Below are 19,785 nucleotides of genomic sequence, written 5' to 3'. Positions count from 1 at the left end.
TGCAGCTCATATTTTAGGCAAAAACAAGACTCAAATGAAAATATTGACTCGTGCACCCGGTGCAAAATGTGAACTCATCCCAGATCATCCTCTGACGTGCCATTTTGTGCCACAATGGCACGTTTGTTATCTTGCCGTCTCTGCCCTGGCCAGCATGCGTTGGTCTTTGATGACATGTTGTATGTTCCAGGTCTGACCAGTGCACTGCTGAACAACAAGTGTGTAATAGTCGTGATCAGCAATCACAAGTTCCAGGCATCTCTTTGTTTCTCTGTTCTGGATAGGTCCATCCTGGGAATAACAACAATAAAACATTTATTTTTCTGCAAACAGACCAACCCCTTTGGTGTAGATTAACATTTAAAACTATAATATTAACCTGTTTAAAATCCCACAACATGTGGACTTTCTCCTGCTTGGCTGTTTTGCACTCGTGGAGTCCCGGGTAGACTCCAGTGCCGGGGTCCACCAGACAGCGGTTGCTGTTGTACTTGTGAGATTGGATTCCACCAATGTATAGTTGTCCGTCGGTGCGATAATAACAGCGCTACACCAAAGAACAATGATTATCTACGAACAGTCTGTGTGCATGCAGTGACTCTCTGAACATACCTGAGGGGAGTGGGAGTGGCAGCTATATATGATGGGTGTGTTCCTAGGCATTGGGCCTTGGTCAATACAGCTATCTGGCTTCAGATTATTGATCAGCTGCCAACAGAAGCAGATAGAAAATAAAGCGACACTTTAAAGCAAAATATATCCCGATGTGGGAAGCATGTATGACGATCCTAAGTCGAATACATTTGACTTGCTTTAAATATCCTAATGTCTTGGAAAATTGAGTCTTCAACAAGACTCCGTAGTGGAAAATATCTCAAATGTGTTCCAAGTAAACCTAAACAAAGCCTACGAAGGATGACTGACACCTGCAGATTCAGACTTCAAATGCAGTAACGTCTATCGTTTCTACTCACCGCTCCATAACCCAGCAGGTCACCGAGCAGAGGGTCCAGCTCGGGGTAAATATTATCCAGATACCACTTAAAGGGCTTGCAATTCAGCCTCTCTCTCAGCTTTTTCCTCTCGGACACATCCCCAATGTCTATGCCATGGTTCTGTGAGGGAAAGAATTTAAAAACAGGACCACAAAAACACATTTTGATAAGTAAGAGAAACAGCAATATTTTTACTACGAGTGACATCCTCCACAGCATTATTTTATGAAGCCAAATTCATGTAATTCGTCAGAATTTATGTGAATAAGTCTGTCATGCCTCACCTCTAGAGGAAGGTTCCAAGCAATGTTGACATTGTATTTATATTCATCCATCCAGACCTCCGCCACCCTCAGTGCATTACGCATCATCATTTCCCTCAAGTCTGGGAGGTAAGGCTTTATGGCCCGCTCAATGTGGGCAATTTTAGAGCAAGGTATAACCTCTATGCTTCCTCCACACAGCCACACCTGCCACAAAAACAAAAGCTCAAATATTTAAAATGAAGATTTTTCAGGGCATTCAACACACTATGCATTATACTGTATGCGATTATCTTATTTTCTGAACAAGTAAACATACTGTACAGATATCGCAGCTAAATGCCACGCTCGAATACTCAAATATACTTTTATGCCAATTTGATTTGAACCTATCCCAGCATACATTAGACAAAGGTAAATAACCAACAAAAAGGTCCATCATAGACCCTCCAACTACCATGTATGATATGAATTGTATGATATGTATCCATGCAAACACCAAGAGAACAAACTGCTACACGGAGATTACCTCAATGGCCCAAGGGCAATGCTAACATAATGTAAAGCAGGTTTTGTTCACCTGTCAGCACAAAGCACACCTGAGGCTGAGGGGAACGTCGTTAGTTTTGCAGGGATTTGATCAGGAAGCAAAGTATTAGACAAATTAATGTTGACATAATGATGGTGCTAAATGGAAAGTCAGAAAATCACCAAAGTCCTTTAGAGCATGGATGTATAAAGAGACATCTGGAGACCATGAATATTTGGTATAACCATTAAGTTAGGTACCCTCTGAACAACCTTTGCACCTCTACAGCAAGCTTGATGGAAGATTAAGTGCGTTTTTCAGACTCTAATTACAGCGTTTTAGGTCACTTTGGAAACACCCTGTAAATCTCACCCGGATGCTGAGCTCCACATTCTCGCCACCGTATATTTTCATTCCACCATCGAGGCTTCCGATCTCTCCAAAAAACTTACGATCAGCGACAACAATCCCCATGATGGAGGGGCTTCTGAGGACAGAAGTATACACAGAAAGAGCCAGAGTTGAAAACAGCAACCGTACTTCATGCATTGTCAATGCATTTTAAATATGAGAGTAATTAGGAAACTGATGATGTGTTACTATGATTATGTATTTAGTTGCTACATATTGATCTGAGAGCATTTCCAGGTTAAAAACACGTTGAAAAGTGAAAGTTTTTTAGCCGACTATTTGAAGACGTTGATTCAACGTTCACGTTTAGACCAGATTTCAACGTGATGTCCAATACTGGCTTTCAACTGATAAATGTGGATTCTTAGTAAGCCTCTAAAATCATGATATTATTATTAGCACAATGTAGAGGATGGAAAATTGTAGTGTTGCAAATCCCGTTGAAATCTGGTCTAAGCGTGGACGTTTAATCAACATCTACAAATAGTCGGCGAAAGAACTCACTTTTGAACCAATTCTGGACGTCTTTTCAACGGAAAAATGCTCACTGGGTGTGGTTTCCTAGGAATAGGGGGTGTGGTTTCCTAGGAATAGGGGGTGTGGTGTATACTCAGGTCTGCGGTTTGTCTCCAGTGTTGAACCCAAAGTAAACCGATTTTATGATTGTTTTGATTTACGTTACATTACATGAGAGTCTGCTCAACCGCTCTGTGTTCCTGCAAGTGTGAAACATGGCTGATATGAAATGTATTTAAACATGTTTGGTTCAGAAATGTCAACACTTAAATAATCCCGTGGTTTGCAGGAATGTAAAATGCCAAGATGTTTTTTTTGGCGACTGGGTTTCCGTTTCCAAAACAGATGCGAGTGGTAGGGATCTAACTCTCAGAGAATCACATTTCCCAAAATGCCAAACTATTCCTTTAAGTGAGAAAGTATTTTTGTGTGTGATTTGGGAGAATGGATTCTTAAACTTACTTTCCAGGGAGGGAATAGTCCTTTAAAGCGTACCACTCGGGTCTGAAGCGCTCGTACTTGCACCACAGAGCCCAGTCGAAGGCATCTGCTGCAGGTGCGTAGGGAATCAGTGTCAAGTCATCAAAATTGACGTGGTCAAACACTGGTGTCAATATCACGGTGCGGTCCTCTTTAATCCGAGCTAACAGCGGCTCTGCCCTGGATCAACAATGACAGTTTGACTTAAGCTTCGTACTGCAAAAAAGCACAGCAAATGAAACTGAGGTGTGAAAACTCGGATCCCTTAAACCAGGGGTGTCAAACATACGGCCCGCGGGCCGGACCCGGCCCGCCACGTCATTTTATGTGGCCCGCGAATCCGCCAGCAAAAAAAAATAAAATAATAATTTTTTTTTTTTTTTTTTTTTACAAAAATTTAAAGTTAGATGTGAAAATAAAAATATCCCCATGGTCGAAATTATGAGATAGAAAGTCGAAGTGATGAGATGGCATGTTGTCTGTGTGCCGACATTAAAACTATCACAACAGGTGGACAGGAGATGCAACAGCCCATAAAGAGGATTTCCAACAAGTTTCTCAACATGCGTACTTCTCTGTACTGAAACGTCATCAGTCTCAGCCCAAGTACTGTTCCAATTCAAAGTTCACATCGAGCCAAGCACGGCCCTAATGCCCGGATGTGGCTCGCTCTGCCCATTTTACCCGGGATGCATCGGAGGTGACTTGTCTGTACTTGGGACAGCCAAATATCCCAGAATGCATTTTGCACCAGCAACAGGAAACAATGGCGGAGGAGAAATCACACAACTGGAAGTACGTGTTGTGGAAGTCACAGATATCCCGGGAAACTAAACTAACTATGTTAGGAGTACCGTAGTTACATTTACACCGTCTTACATTTACAACCGGCCCTTTGAGGGCGACCGTGATGCTGATGTGGCCCCAGAGTGAAAATGAGTTTGACACCCCTGCCTTAAACCAACCATTGTACATGGACTTCTATGTGAGCGTCCAACATGGCCACGACGTCCCCCACAGCAACCCGCCATCCCGACAGTCTGGCCTGGGTGAGGCCGAGCTGCTCCGAGTGCCTGACTTTCTTCACCAGGCCTGGACGCTCCTCGTGGATAGAGGAAATGTAATCATCCAGTTTCTCCTTTAAATCCTCTGCAGAAAGTAAAAGTAAAGAAGAATCTAACATTAGTCTAAGCTGTAGATTCAGTCTAAATGCCCATAGCAAATATATTGTGTATTTTGAGTGAACTGAACCTTTAAAAGCCCAAATTCCCCATTGAGTAACCTAGTGTAGGATGGAAAACAGAGCCAGAGACACGATGTAGCAGGTCGACGTACCATTGCTGCTGTGGTCGTCCACCAGTATGATTTCTTTCAGCAGCCGAGCTGGTGTTTTGTCTATGAGGCTGCGGATGGCCCTTTTGATGATAGAAAGAGCTTCATCCAGGTAAATTAACACGATGCTGATGGAAGGCAGATCCTCGGGGTACTTTTTCTCAGCACACCTGTGAGAGGAGAAACCGTGGTAGTTTTTGTGTTCGTATAAACCAATTAAATAATAATCAAATTGTTGCCAATTCATTTTTTGATCATTTGACCAACCACTGACCATTTAGGATATTCAAGACATACAGACTGAAAAAGAATGACCGCTAACCTGGCATTCATTCAGCCTAAACATGTTATTGCATTAAAAGTTTCTGTCAGATGTTTTTATGACAATAATTTCTTTTTTTAACAGTAAAACGGAATTAATATTGCTCAGAAAACATTTGTTTTAGAGCAAATTAATTTGGGCCATTGAGAAAGTAATGTAATTTGTGTCTCATATAATGAGGCATCATAAAGCAGCCCACTGTGTGTGTGTTTTATCAGTAGGTTATGACAGGAAGTTACATTCACCTGCACGGCCTGGTGTCAGGGATCTCTCTGTTGAGGGGCAGCCTGTCACTGAGGAAGGCGTTGTACCCGTAATTCTGAAACAACGTCTCGGCCTCCTTCTGCTCCTCCTCTGACAGCTCATCGCCCCACTTGCTGAACAGATACGAGTTTGGGTACAACTTCCCCACCACGTTCTTCTCCTTCTTCACCTCTGCGTTGTTCTGTTTCACTGGTTCCTTCCTTTCAAGTTTATTCATCAGATCGACTGTTGACAATACAGAACATCTGAGTATTTGTTTTACCATTATTCGCCAAGTGTATAACTAGCAGATTGTTAAACACGTGTCCCTCCCTGAAACATAAATTGAGGATGAGCCTTGTGTCTTCAACAAAAATCATATTTGCACTGGTGTGGTATGTGCAGTCCAATTGCATGTTTAAAAAACATGTAACATATGTTATTTAATGCTTGTCAATTCATTCAACATACTGTTGGGCTGAAATTGACTTAATTATGGTTTTGATGATTTGCAGGTAAGTCATTGGTTGAAAAGTTAAAGTTACTTCATCTATAAATTGATCAACAGAAACTTAATTTGTTGCCATTAGGATATACTTAACTTTCAAAAAAACTAATTTAATACTGATTTAATTTAATACTGGGGCGACCGTGGCGCACTCGGTTAAGAGGTCGTCTGGGAACCAGATCAACCAGATCAACGGTTCGATCCCCGACTGGGACGTGTCACGTGCCAAAGAGTACCTGAGGCTCCTGGGCGCCTGTCATTGGCAGCCCACTGCTCCCTATATACTCGGATGGGTCAAATGCAGAGAAAATATTCCCCCTTAAAGGGATGAAGATAGTATAAATTCTATTCTTCTATTTAATCTCGACATCAACATCTATAGACTTGCAAATCACCACATCAAAGCCTATATTTGAAACACAACAACTTTATTTAGTTGAAATCAAGTTTTGTACTGAAAAAAAGAAGCAGGACAGAACCAGCTGTTGTCCTGAGACTCACGCAGCTTGTTGATGTTGGTTTCCATCTTGTCCATCCTCTTGAGCATTCCCTTACCCCTGATGGAGTCATTGTGGTGAGCCTTCTGGAGTCTCTCCGAAAGGGTATGAACCTCCCGCTTAATGGAGCTGAGGTATAAAAGAGCAGTAGCCACGGTAAAGGCAAGAAGTGATCCTTTAATCCAGCCCGATCTCATCCTGGTGCTTCTCTGCATGTTATGTGTTTTGTTTCTTCTTGCATCAAAAGAAAAAGGAGGACAGAGTTCTTCCCTGCCTTAGGTGCTCTCTTTCTCCCCACTCTTTGTACACAGACAGGTTTACATAAGATTTGTTGAAAGTCCGGTTTTCACTCTGCTGCCGCTTCCATGCATTACACCAGGTGTATATAATCAGCCGTTAACTGGGAAGGAGAGAAAACCAGTAGTTGGCTACTCTGCAGGTAACAGGAACAGGACTGACAGACAAATCTGGTACAACATTACCTTTGCTCTAACAACAACCTTGTTCATCCACTCCGCCAACAGCAGATAATCAAGCTGACACGTTCACTGTTTTTTAGGTTTGATAATGCTAAGAACCAGGTTTTTTTTGTATTAAAAATCTAATCCATATCATGTTTCCCTTGTATCCTGTGATGCTCCCATCTAGAAAATAAAAAGGTGTGGGGAACACATCAACACAACACAACACAACAAATTGAGAAAAAAGCTGAATATTTAGTAAGTAAGTTAATTTGTTTTATTTCTGTTTTATCTCCCTGCTTGTTGGTTGGTAGCGTCCACTCTCTTTTAAAAGAGATAATATTTGTTATTATCTTTCTTGTCAGTCTGCTTTCTCCTACTGAACCACACCCAACCTTGGTGCACCTAAATAAATGTAATAGCTCTGTTTTGCAGTCATTCACACATATGATTAAACTCCGCCATCATAATCAAAAAAAGAATGTATGTTTTGATGATGTCATATAAGAAGTCATAGTGTAGGATGTCATAAAAAGGTCATAAAAAACATTGTGTGGTATGCCATAGAAAATTGAATGGAAATAGAAAAGGTATAGTATGTCAAAAAAGTGGATGAATAATGTCATACATGTGTTTTTATCAAGAACTTCATAGTATAGCATGTCATATAAAATGTAATGTAAAAATTCACAGTAAAATATTATATTATAGTATGTCATTAAAAGTCATGGCGTAGTATATCTTAAAAAATGTGATGTATAGTATGCCATAGTCATAGTATACAGTAAGACAGAGGCGACTGTGTCATCCCACACAGGGTTAGGGCTAACCCTAACCCTAACCCCTAACCCCTAACCCTAACCCGCTGCTCTTAACTACCCCTAACCCTAACCCTAGCCCTAACCCTAACCCTAACCCTAACCCTAACCCTAACCTAACCCTAACCCTACCCCTAACCCTAACCTTAACCCTAACCCTAACCCGCTGCTCTTAACTAAACCTAACCCTAACCCTAACCCTACCCCTAACCCTAACCCTAACCCTAACCCTAACCCTAGCCCTAACCCTAACCCTAACCCTAACCCTAGCCCTAACCCTAACCCTAACCCTAACCCTAACCCTAGCCCTAACCCTAACCCTAGCCCTAACCCTAACCCTAACCCTAACCCTAACCCTTTTTTACAAACTAAAAAAGTAACTTTTTTTCCAAAGTAACTAAAAAAGTAACTTTTTTCCAAAGTAACTAAAAAAGTAACTTTTTTTCCAAAGTAACTAAAAAAGTAACTTTTTTTCCAAACTAAAAAAGTAACTTTTTTCCAAACTAAAAAGTAACTTTTTTTCCAAACTAAAAAAGTAACTTTTTTTCCAAAGTCACTAAAAAAGTAACTTTTTTTCCAAAGTAACTAAAAAAGTAACTTTTTTCCAAAGTAACTAAAAAAGTAACTTTTTTCCAAAGTAACTAAAAAAGTAACTTTTTTCCCAAAGTAACTAAAAAAGTAACTTTTTTTCCAAAGTAACTAAAAAAGTATCTACATCCCAATTATCAACTTTTCGGACACACTGACACCCAGCAAACAAACACTTCTCACCCAGTTTAACACTTTCATTGCTAACAAATACAACTTCATTCCGGAAATTAACCCACTTCTCTTTCACGTCAACCCAAAAGATGGCATTCACTGGACAGCGGAGACGGCCGGAGTGTTGCTCAGGTACTGGAAGCAACATTTAAACATGTAACTGGGGAGGAATGTAATCATACATCTCCCCATACCTCCAATATCACCAACCTCTGTTCTACCTTCTCCCTCACGGCCGCACAGCTGGAGATACTGGAAAAAGGTCTCACTTTCATTCCCACACCAAGACCTCCCACCCGACCGGAGCTCAGGGGGGATCTCCACACCTTTCACAGGAGGCTGAAACTGATCGACCACTTCTGGGGAGCACAGGGGCGGGAGCCTGTACCCTTCACTGGACCGTCCATCTGGGAACCACGCTCGGACACCATCTCACCAGTAATCACACAATTAATTCACATGAATTTACAAACACTCACACGATGGCGTCCCCCTACACACACGCAATCCAACATTAGCCAGGAACATCAACGCATCATTAAAACAAGAAGGCTCTTAACTAAACCTAACCCTAACCCTAACCCTACCCCTAACCCTAACCCTAACCCTAACCCTAGCCCTAACCCTAACCCTAACCCTAGCCCTAACCCTAGCCCTAACCCTAACCCTAACCCTACCCCTAACCCTAACCCTAACCCTTTTTTACAAACTAAAAAAGTAACTTTTTTTCCAAAGTAACTAAAAAAGTAACTTTTTTCCAAAGTAACTAAAAAAGTAACTTTTTTTCCAAAGTAACTAAAAAAGTAACTTTTTTTCCAAACTAAAAAAGTAACTTTTTTTTCCAAAGTCACTAAAAAAGTAACTTTTTTTCCAAAGTAACTAAAAAAGTAACTTTTTTCCAAAGTAACTAAAAAAGTAACTTTTTTCCAAAGTAACTAAAAAAGTAACTTTTTTCCCAAAGTAACTAAAAAAGTAACTTTTTTTCCAAAGTAACTAAAAAAGTAACTTTTTTTCCAACGTAACTAAAAAAGTAACTTTTTACAAAGTAACTAAAAAAGTTACTTTTTTTGCAAAGTAACTAAAAAAGTTACTTTTTAAACCCTAACCCTACTTTTTTAGTTTGTAAAAAAGTGTTAGGGTTAGGGTTAGGGTTAGCGGTAGGGTTAGGGGTAGGGTTAGGGTTAAACTTGTTGGACTAAAACAATATTTGCTGGGATATTTTAATTAGCTTGTCTGCGAGCTAACATTGCAGTTTTGCAGGTTGGCAGGGAGGACAGCGGGAGGACTCTTTGGTATTTCAGGGAGGCACTTTCTCTGCCAGCTGAACTGGGTGTCACGCTGCGATATTTCTTTCACGCAGGAGAAACAGGTGGTTGGACCAAAAGCACAGCATACATCATTGTTACAAAAACAAAACAGCACTTTTCAAAAGTTTAATAAATCTTTTGAAATTTACTTTTGATTCCACTTTGTATGCTCTCTTGTAGATGATGAAGGCACCGACGTGGATCAAAACATTCTTGACGCCCTTCTGTTCAACACCACGCGCATCGGGCACGGCTACGCTTTGGCACATCATCCACTTGCCAAAGAGCTTTCGAGGAAAAGAAACGTAGCTGTGGAGCTGTGCCCCATCTCAAACCAGGTGAGACAACCTATTAAAAACAAAATCTGGTGTGTGCGAGGGTGCTACGTGCTATGAGACGGGACTGAGACCAAAAGTGTTTCCATTGAGATGAATTGAAATTCCTGAAACTGTAAATGATTTCGAACATTTTTTTCAGCCTACGCATATTCTGTCTGTTGTATTTGGTCATATTAAGTGTGGGGAAGTCCACGAAGAGTTTGCTTTACGCCCCTTGTGTGGATTTGGACAGACCAATTGGGAACCCATCAACCAGTGCGATGAAGTCTGGACCTTTGGATTCAGCGTGTGTGTGTGTGTGTGTTTGACCTCTGACCTCCAGGTGCTGAGGCTGGTATCGGACCTTCGGAACCACCCTGCAGCTGTGCTGATGTCTGAGGGTCACCCGATGGTGATCAGCTCCGATGACCCGTCTCTGTTCGGCACCACGGGCCTCTCCTACGACTTCTATCAGGCCTTCGTTGGCATCGGAGGATTAAAAGCAAACCTGGGCACTCTGAAAGAGCTGGCTCTTAACTCCATCAGGTGACAATCAGTTGATTTGATCCCTCTCATGCCTCCCTTAAGCACATTTTAAATGTCAGCAAATTGATTTTCACATCGTAAATGAATGATAATCAAGGGCTGTAGGAAGCTAGAACACTTCTAGTACACTTTAGTAGCATTGAAGGATGTGATTTCTAGTGTGTGGTGGAAATCCTTTTTATTTGTATCCAACAATTAACAAATGATGTCATATCAATGATGGTGTCTTCTGCCTGCAGGTACAGCTCCTTGCCAGCTCCTCTGAAGGACAAAGGTCTTGTCATGTGGCAGAAAAAATGGGACGCCTTCATCTTTAATCATTCATGACAACCAAACCGAATTCTTCTCCCACTTGAATGATGATTGTAATAACGCTAAACTAAAACATCTACAGGCTTCATTGGCACTACTGTATCTTTGTAATTGGTGAAACTCTCATAGGAGTTCCTGAACAGTTTTTCTTGTCTTGAAACCGCTACAAAGAAACGTAACGCTAAAGTAGCTTGCTGGTGAGAAATGCGATCCACATACATTCAGTCCTGCTCTGCGTAGTTCAAATGGTCCACATGCAATCTTTTTTCATCATAAAAAAGAATTTTCCACACAATCTGTCATAGCAAATGTTGACTTCTTATTCAAAACCAAGAAAAAGGAACTTGCCACTCAATTGCAGCTCATATTTTAGGCAAAAACAAGAATCAAATGAAAATATTGACTCGTGCATCCGGTGCAAAATGTGAACTCATCCCAGATCATCCTCTGACGTGCCATTTTGTGCCACAATGGCACGTTTGTTATCTTGCCGTCTCTGCCCTGGCCAGCATGCGTTGGTCTTTGATGACATGTTGTATGTTCCAGGTCTGACCAGTGCACTGCTGAACAACAAGTGTGTAATAGTCGTGATCAGCAATCACAAGTTCCAGGCATCTCTTTGTTTCTCTGTTCTGGATAGGTCCATCCTGGGAATAACAACAATAAAACATTTATTTTTCTGCAAACAGACCAACCCCTTTGGTGTAGATTAACATTTAAAACTATAATATTAACCTGTTTAAAATCCCACAACATGTGGACTTTCTCCTGCTTGGCTGTTTTGCACTCGTGGAGTCCCGGGTAGACTCCAGTGCCGGGGTCCACCAGACAGCGGTTGCTGTTGTACTTGTGAGATTGGATTCCACCAATGTATAGTTGTCCGTCGGTGCGATAATAACAGCGCTACACCAAAGAACAATGATTATCTACAAACAGTCTGTGTGCATGCAGTGACTCTCTGAACATACCTGAGGGGAGTGGGAGTGGCAGCTATATATGATGGGTGTGTTCCTAGGCATTGGGCCTTGGTCAATACAGCTATCTGGCTTCAGATTATTGATCAGCTGCCAACAGAAGCAGATAGAAAATAAAGCGACACTTTAAAGCAAAATATATCCCGATGTGGGAAGCATGTATGACGATCCTAAGTCGAATACATTTGACTTGCTTTAAATATCCTAATGTCTTGGAAAATTGAGTCTTCAACAAGACTCCGTAGTGGAAAATATCTCAAATGTGTTCCAAGTAAACCTAAACAAAGCCTACGAAGGATGACTGACACCTGCAGATTCAGACTTCAAATGCAGTAACGTCTATCGTTTCTACTCACCGCTCCATAACCCAGCAGGTCACCGAGCAGAGGGTCCAGCTCGGGGTAAATATTATCCAGATACCACTTAAAGGGCTTGCAATTCAGCCTCTCTCTCAGCTTTTTCCTCTCGGACACATCCCCAATGTCTATGCCATGGTTCTGTGAGGGAAAGAATTTAAAAACAGGACCACAAAAACACATTTTGATAAGTAAGAGAAACAGCAATATTTTTACTACGAGTGACATCCTCCACAGCATTATTTTATGAAGCCAAATTCATGTAATTCGTCAGAATTTATGTGAATAAGTCTGTCATGCCTCACCTCTAGAGGAAGGTTCCAAGCAATGTTGACATTGTATTTATATTCATCCATCCAGACCTCCGCCACCCTCAGTGCATTACGCATCATCATTTCCCTCAAGTCTGGGAGGTAAGGCTTTATGGCCCGCTCAATGTGGGCAATTTTAGAGCAAGGTATAACCTCTATGCTTCCTCCACACAGCCACACCTGCCAAAAAACAAAAGCTCAAATATTTAAAATGAAGATTTTTCAGGGCATTCAACACACTATGCATTATACTGTATGCGATTATCTTATTTTCTGAACAAGTAAACATACTGTACAGATATCGCAGCTAAATGCCACACTCGAATACTCCAATATACTTTTATGCCAATTTGATTTGAACCTATCCCAGCATACATTAGACAAAGGTAAATAACCAACAAAAAGGTCCATCATAGACCCTCCAACTACCATGTATGATATGAATTGTATGATATGTATCCATGCAAACACCAAGAGAACAAACTGCTACACGGAGATTACCTCAATGGCCCAAGGGCAATGCTAACATAATGTAAAGCAGGTTTTGTTCACCTGTCAGCACAAAGCACACCTGAGGCTGAGGGGAACGTCGTTAGTTTTGCAGGGATTTGATCAGGAAGCAAAGTATTAGACAAATTAATGTTGACATAATGATGGTGCTAAATGGAAAGTCATAAAATCACCAAAGTCCTTTAGAGCATGGATGTATAAAGAGACATCTGGAGACCATGAATATTTGGTATAACCATTAAGTTAGGTACCCTCTGAACAACCTTTGCACCTCTACAGCAAGCTTGATGGAAGATTAAGTGCGTTTTTCAGACTCTAATTACAGCGTTTTAGGTCACTTTGGAAACACCCTGTAAATCTCACCCGGATGCTGAGCTCCACATTCTCGCCACCGTATATTTTCATTCCACCATCGAGGCTTCCGATCTCTCCAAAAAACTTACGATCAGCGACAAGAATCCCCATGATGGAGGGGCTTCTGAGGACAGAAGTATACACAGAAAGAGCCAGAGTTGAAAACAGCAACCGTACTTCATGCATTGTCAATGCATTTTAAATATGAGAGTAATTAGGAAACTGATGATGTGTTACTATGATTATGTATTTAGTTGCTACATATTGATCTGAGAGCATTTCCAGGTTAAAAACACGTTGAAAAGTGAAAGTTTTTTAGCCGACTATTTGAAGACGTTGATTCAACGTTCACGTTTAGACCAGATTTCAACGTGATGTCCAATACTGGCTTTCAACTGATAAATGTGGATTCTTAGTAAGCCTCTAAAATCATGATATTATTATTAGCACAATGTAGAGGATGGAAAATTGTAGTGTTGCAAATCCCGTTGAAATCTGGTCTAAGCGTGGACGTTTAATCAACATCTACAAATAGTCGGCGAAAGAACTCACTTTTGAACCAATTCTGGACGTCTTTTCAACGGAAAAATGCTCACTGGGTGTGGTTTCCTAGGAATAGGGGGTGTGGTTTCCTAGGAATAGGGGGTGTGGTGTATACTCAGGTCTGCGGTTTGTCTCCAGTGTTGAACCCAAAGTAAACCGATTTTATGATTGTTTTGATTTACGTTACATTACATGAGAGTCTGCTCAACCGCTCTGTGTTCCTGCAAGTGTGAAACATGGCTGATATGAAATGTATTTAAACATGTTTGGTTCAGAAATGTCAACACTTAAATAATCCCGTGGTTTGCAGGAATGTAAAATGCCAAGATGTTTTTTTTGGCGACTGGGTTTCCGTTTCCAAAACAGATGCGAGTGGTAGGGATCTAACTCTCAGAGAATCACATTTCCCAAAATGCCAAACTATTCCTTTAAGTGAGAAAGTATTTTTGTGTGTGATTTGGGAGAATGGATTCTTAAACTTACTTTCCAGGGAGGGAATAGTCCTTTAAAGCGTACCACTCGGGTCTGAAGCGCTCGTACTTGCACCACAGAGCCCAGTCGAAGGCATCTGCTGCAGGTGCGTAGGGAATCAGTGTCAAGTCATCAAAATTGACGTGGTCAAACACTGGTGTCAATATCACGGTGCGGTCCTCTTTAATCCGAGCTAACAGCGGCTCTGCCCTGGATCAACAATGACAGTTTGACTTAAGCTTCGTACTGCAAAAAAGCACAGCAAATGAAACTGAGGTGTGAAAACTCGGATCCCTTAAACCAGGGGTGTCAAACATACGGCCCGCGGGCCGGACCCGGCCCGCCACGTCATTTTATGTGGCCCGCGAATCCGCCAGCAAAAAAAATAAAATAATAATTTTTTTTTTTTTTTTTTTTACAAAAATTTAAAGTTAGATGTGAAAATAAAAATATCCCCATGGTCGAAATTATGAGATAGAAAGTCGAAGTGATGAGATGGCATGTTGTCTGTGTGCCGACATTAAAACTATCACAACAGGTGGACAGGAGATGCAACAGCCCATAAAGAGGATTTCCAACAAGTTTCTCAACATGCGTACTTCTCTGTACTGAAACGTCATCAGTCTCAGCCCAAGTACTGTTCCAATTCAAAGTTCACATCGAGCCAAGCACGGCCCTAATGCCCGGATGTGGCTCGCTCTGCCCATTTTACCCGGGATGCATCGGAGGTGACTTGTCTGTACTTGGGACAGCCAAATATCCCAGAATGCATTTTGCACCAGCAACAGGAAACAATGGCGGAGGAGAAATCACACAACTGGAAGTACGTGTTGTGGAAGTCACAGATATCCCGGGAAACTAAACTAACTATGTTAGGAGTACCGTAGTTACATTTACACCGTCTTACATTTACAACCGGCCCTTTGAGGGCGACCGTGATGCTGATGTGGCCCCAGAGTGAAAATGAGTTTGACACCCCTGCCTTAAACCAACCATTGTACATGGACTTCTATGTGAGCGTCCAACATGGCCACGACGTCCCCCACAGCAACCCGCCATCCCGACAGTCTGGCCTGGGTGAGGCCGAGCTGCTCCGAGTGCCTGACTTTCTTCACCAGGCCTGGACGCTCCTCGTGGATAGAGGAAATGTAATCATCCAGTTTCTCCTTTAAATCCTCTGCAGAAAGTAAAAGTAAAGAAGAATCTAACATTAGTCTAAGCTGTAGATTCAGTCTAAATGCCCATAGCAAATATCTTGTGTATTTTGAGTGAACTGAACCTTTAAAAGCCCAAATTCCCCATTGAGTAACCTAGTGTAGGATGGAAAACAGAGCCAGAGACACGATGTAGCAGGTCGACGTACCATTGCTGCTGTGGTCGTCCACCAGTATGATTTCTTTCAGCAGCCGAGCTGGTGTTTTGTCTATGAGGCTGCGGATGGCCCTTTTGATGATAGAAAGAGCTTCATCCAGGTAAATTAACACGATGCTGATGGAAGGCAGATCCTCGGGGTACTTTTTCTCAGCACACCTGTGAGAGGAGAAACCGTGGTAGTTTTTGTGTTCGTATAAACCAATTAAATAATAATCAAATTGTTGCCAATTCATTTTTTGATCATTTGACCAACCACTGACCATTTAGGATATTCAAGACATACAGACTGAAAAAGAATGACCGCTAACCTGGCATTCATTCAGCCTAAACATGTTATTGCATTAAAAGTTTCTGTCAGATGTTTTTATGACAATAATTTCTTTTTTTAACAGTAAAACGGAATTAATATTGCTCAGAAAACATTTGTTTTAGAGCAAATTAATTTGGGCCATTGAGAAAGTAATGTAATTTGTGTCTCATATAATGAGGCATCATAAAGCAGCCCACTGTGTGTGTGTTTTATCAGTAGGTTATGACAGGAAGTTACATTCACCTGCACGGCCTGGTGTCAGGGATCTCTCTGTTGAGGGGCAGCCTGTCACTGAGGAAGGCGTTGTACCCGTAATTCTGAAACAACGTCTCGGCCTCCTTCTGCTCCTCCTCTGACAGCTCATCGCCCCACTTGCTGAACAGATACGAGTTTGGGTACAACTTCCCCACCACGTTCTTCTCCTTCTTCACCTCTGCGTTGTTCTGTTTCACTGGTTCCTTCCTTTCAAGTTTATTCATCAGATCGACTGTTGACAATACAGAACATCTGAGTATTTGTTTTACCATTATTCGCCAAGTGTATAACTAGCAGATTGTTAAACACGTGTCCCTCCCTGAAACATAAATTGAGGATGAGCCTTGTGTCTTTAACAAAAATCATATTTGCACTGGTGTGGTATGTGCAGTCCAATTGCATGTTTAAAAAACATGTAACATATGTTATTTAATGCTTGTCAATTCATTCAACATACTGTTGGGCTGAAATTGACTTAATTATGGTTTTGATGATTTGCAGGTAAGTCATTGGTTGAAAAGTTAAAGTTACTTCATCTATAAATTGATCAACAGAAACTTAATTTGTTGCCATTAGGATATACTTAACTTTCAAAAAAACTAATTTAATACTGATTTAATTGAATACTGGGGCGACCGTGGCGCACTTGGTTAAGAGGATCGTCTGGGAACCAGATCAACCAGATCAACGGTTCGATCCCCGACTGGGACGTGTCACGTGTCAAAGAGTACCTGAGGCTCCTGGGCGCCTGTCATTGGCAGCCCACTGCTCCCTATATACTCGGATGGGTCAAATGCAGAGAAAATATTCCCCCTTAAAGGGATGAAGATAGTATAAATTCTATTTAATCTCGACATCAACATCTATAGACTTGCAAATCACCACATCAAAGCCTATATTTGAAACACAACAACTTTATTTAGTTGAAATCAAGTTTTGTACTGAAAAAAAGAAGCAGGACAGAACCAGCTGTTGTCCTGAGACTCACGCAGCTTGTTGATGTTGGTTTCCATCTTGTCCATCCTCTTGAGCATTCCCTTACCCCTGATGGAGTCATTGTGGTGAGCCTTCTGGAGTCTCTCCGAATGGGTATGAACCTCCCGCTTAATGGAGCTGAGGTATAAAAGAGCAGTAGCCACGGTAAAGGCAAGAAGTGATCCTTTAATCCAGCCCGATCTCATCCTGGTGCTTCTCTGCATGTTATGTGTTTTGTTTCTTCTTGCATCAAAAGAAAAAGGAGGACAGAGTTCTTCCCTGCCTTAGGTGCTCTCTTTCTCCCCACTCTTTGTACACAGACAGGTTTACATAAGATTTGTTGAAAGTCCGGTTTTCACTCTGCTGCCGCTTCCATGCATTACACCAGGTGTATATAATCAGCCGTTAACTGGGAAGGAGAGAAAACCAGCAGTAGGCTACTCTGCAGGTAACAGGAACAGGACTGACAGACAAATCTGGTACAACATTACCTTTGCTCTAACAACAACCTTGTTCATCCACTCCGCCAACAGCAGATAATCAAGCTGACACGTTCACTGTTTTTTAGGTTTGATAATGCTAAGAACCAGGTTTTTTTTGTATTAAAAATCTAATCCATATCATGTTTCCCTTGTATCCTGTGATGCTCCCATCTAGAAAATAAAAAGGTGTGGGGAACACATCAACACAACACAACACAACAAATTGAGAAAAAAGCTGAATATTTAGTAAGTAAGTTAATTTGTTTTATTTCTGTTTTATCTCCCTGCTTGTTGGTTGGTAGCATCCACTCTCTTTTAAAAGAGATAATATTTGTTATTATCTTTCTTGTCAGTCTGCTTTCTCCTACTGAACCACACCCAACCTTGGTGCACCTAAATAAATGTAATAGCTCTGTTTTGCAGTCATTCACACATATGATTAAACTCCGCCATCATAATCAAAAAAAGAATGTATGTTTTGATGATGTCATATAAGAAGTCATAGTGTAGGATGTCATAAAAAGGTCATAAAAAACATTGTGTGGTATGCCATAGAAAATTGAATGGAAATAGAAAAAGTATAGTATGTCAAAAAAGTGGATGAATAATGTCATACATGTGTTTTTGTCAAGAACCTCATAGTATAGCATGTCATATAAAATGTAATGTAAAAATTCACAGTAAAATATTATATTATAGTATGTCATTAAAAGTCATGGCGTAGTATATCTTAAAAAATGTGATGTATAGTATGCCATAGTCATAGTATACAGTAAGACAGAGGCGACTGTGTCATCCCACACAGGGTTAGGGCTAACCCTAACCCTAACCCCTAACCCCTAACCCTAACCCGCTGCTCTTAACTACCCCTAACCCTAACCCTAGCCCTAACCCTAACCCTAACCTAACCCTAACCCTAACCCTACCCCTAACCCTAACCCGCTGCTCTTAACTAAACCTAACCCTAACCCTACCCCTAACCCTAGCCCTAACCCTAACCCTAACCCTACCCCTAACCCTAAGGGTTCAAGGGTTCAATTTACTTTTGATTCCACTTTGTATGCTCTCTTGTAGATGATGAAGGCACCGACGTGGATCAAAACATTCTTGACGCCCTTCTGTTCAACACCACGCGCATCGGGCACGGCTACGCTTTGGCACATCATCCACTTGCCAAAGAGCTTTCGAGGAAAAGAAACGTAGCTGTGGAGCTGTGCCCCATCTCAAACCAGGTGAGACAACCTATTAAAAACAAAATCTGGTGTGTGCGAGGGTGCTACGTGCTATGAGACGGGACTGAGACCAAAAGTGTTTCCATTGAGATTAATTGAAATTCCTGAAACTGTAAATGATTTCGAACATTTTTTTCAGCCTACGCATATTCTGTCTGTTGTATTTGGTCATATTAAGTGTGGGGAAGTCCACGAAGAGTTTGCTTTACGCCCCTTGTGTGGATTTGGACAGACCAATTGGGAACCCATCAACCAGTGCGATGAAGTCTGGACCTTTGGATTCAGCGTGTGTGTGTGTGTGTGTTTGACCTCTGACCTCCAGGTGCTGAGGCTGGTATCGGACCTTCGGAACCACCCTGCAGCTGTGCTGATGTCTGAGGGTCACCCGATGGTGATCAGCTCCGATGACCCGTCTCTGTTCGGCACCACGGGCCTCTCCTACGACTTCTATCAGGCCTTCGTTGGCATCGGAGGATTAAAAGCAAACCTGGGCACTCTGAAAGAGCTGGCTCTTAACTCCATCAGGTGACAATCAGTTGATTTGATCCCCCTCATGCCTCACTTAAGCACATTTTAAATGTCAGCAAATTGATTTTCACATCATGAATGATAATCAAGGGCTGTAGGAAGCTAGAAAACTTCTAGTACACTTTAGTAGCATTGAAGGATGTGATTTCTAGTGTGTGGTGGAAATCCTTTTTATTTGTATCCAACAATTAACAAATGATGTCATATCAATGATGGTGTCTTCTGCCTGCAGGTACAGCTCCTTGCCAGCTCCTCTGAAGGACAAAGGTCTTGTCATGTGGCAGAAAAAATGGGACGCCTTCATCTTTAATCATTCATGACAACCAAACCGAATTCTTCTCCCACTTGAATGATGATTGTAATAACGCTGAACTAAAACATCTACAGGCTTCATTGGCACTACTGTATCTTTGTAATTGGTGAAACTCTCATAGGAGTTCCTGAACAGGTTTTCTTGTCTTGAAACCGCTACAAAGAAACGTAACGCTAAA

The 19,785-nt window shown here is 41.5% G+C and overlaps 4 protein-coding genes across 4 annotated transcripts; 2 read left to right on the top strand and 2 right to left on the bottom strand.

Moving 5' to 3' along the window:
- Positions 1-126: 126 nt before the first annotated feature.
- Positions 127-6,311, bottom strand: LOC306796079 (putative polypeptide N-acetylgalactosaminyltransferase 8; the record flags this gene model as incomplete). The annotated part of the gene is made up of 11 exons (XM_079294857.1): positions 127-291; positions 380-547; positions 613-708; positions 975-1,115; positions 1,280-1,465; positions 2,160-2,274; positions 3,177-3,374; positions 4,160-4,343; positions 4,530-4,696; positions 5,094-5,337; positions 6,101-6,311. 11 exons carry the CDS (start codon positions 6,309-6,311, stop codon positions 127-129), a joined length of 1,875 nt encoding a protein of 624 aa, XP_079150983.1.
- An 821-nt stretch (positions 6,312-7,132) lies between these two features.
- On the top strand, positions 7,133-10,841 carry LOC306796078 (adenosine deaminase 2-A-like; the record flags this gene model as incomplete). The annotated part of the gene is made up of 5 exons (XM_079294856.1): positions 7,133-7,147; positions 9,398-9,506; positions 9,625-9,782; positions 10,105-10,307; positions 10,547-10,841. The coding sequence occupies 5 exons, from the start codon at positions 7,133-7,135 to the stop codon at positions 10,632-10,634; spliced, it is 573 nt and encodes a 190-aa protein (XP_079150982.1). The 3' UTR covers positions 10,635-10,841.
- A 260-nt stretch (positions 10,842-11,101) lies between these two features.
- Positions 11,102-17,276, bottom strand: LOC306796077 (putative polypeptide N-acetylgalactosaminyltransferase 8; the record flags this gene model as incomplete). The annotated part of the gene is made up of 11 exons (XM_079294855.1): positions 11,102-11,266; positions 11,355-11,522; positions 11,588-11,683; positions 11,950-12,090; positions 12,255-12,440; positions 13,134-13,248; positions 14,151-14,348; positions 15,132-15,315; positions 15,502-15,668; positions 16,066-16,309; positions 17,066-17,276. The coding sequence occupies 11 exons, from the start codon at positions 17,274-17,276 to the stop codon at positions 11,102-11,104; spliced, it is 1,875 nt and encodes a 624-aa protein (XP_079150981.1).
- Positions 17,277-17,426: 150 nt separating this feature from the next.
- LOC306796076 (adenosine deaminase 2-A-like) lies at positions 17,427-19,653 on the top strand (the record flags this gene model as incomplete). Its single annotated transcript, XM_079294854.1, has 4 exons — positions 17,427-17,442; positions 18,609-18,766; positions 19,089-19,291; positions 19,527-19,653. The coding sequence occupies 4 exons, from the start codon at positions 17,427-17,429 to the stop codon at positions 19,612-19,614; spliced, it is 465 nt and encodes a 154-aa protein (XP_079150980.1). The 3' UTR covers positions 19,615-19,653.
- Between the last annotated feature and the right edge of the window lie 132 nt (positions 19,654-19,785).

Source organism: Melanostigma gelatinosum (assembly GCF_949748355.1).
Source record: "Melanostigma gelatinosum genome assembly, chromosome: 22".
Lineage (NCBI taxonomy): Eukaryota > Metazoa > Chordata > Actinopteri > Perciformes > Zoarcidae > Melanostigma > Melanostigma gelatinosum.
Note: the sequence above shows the minus strand (reverse complement) of the source record. Positions and strands in the feature narration are given on the sequence as shown.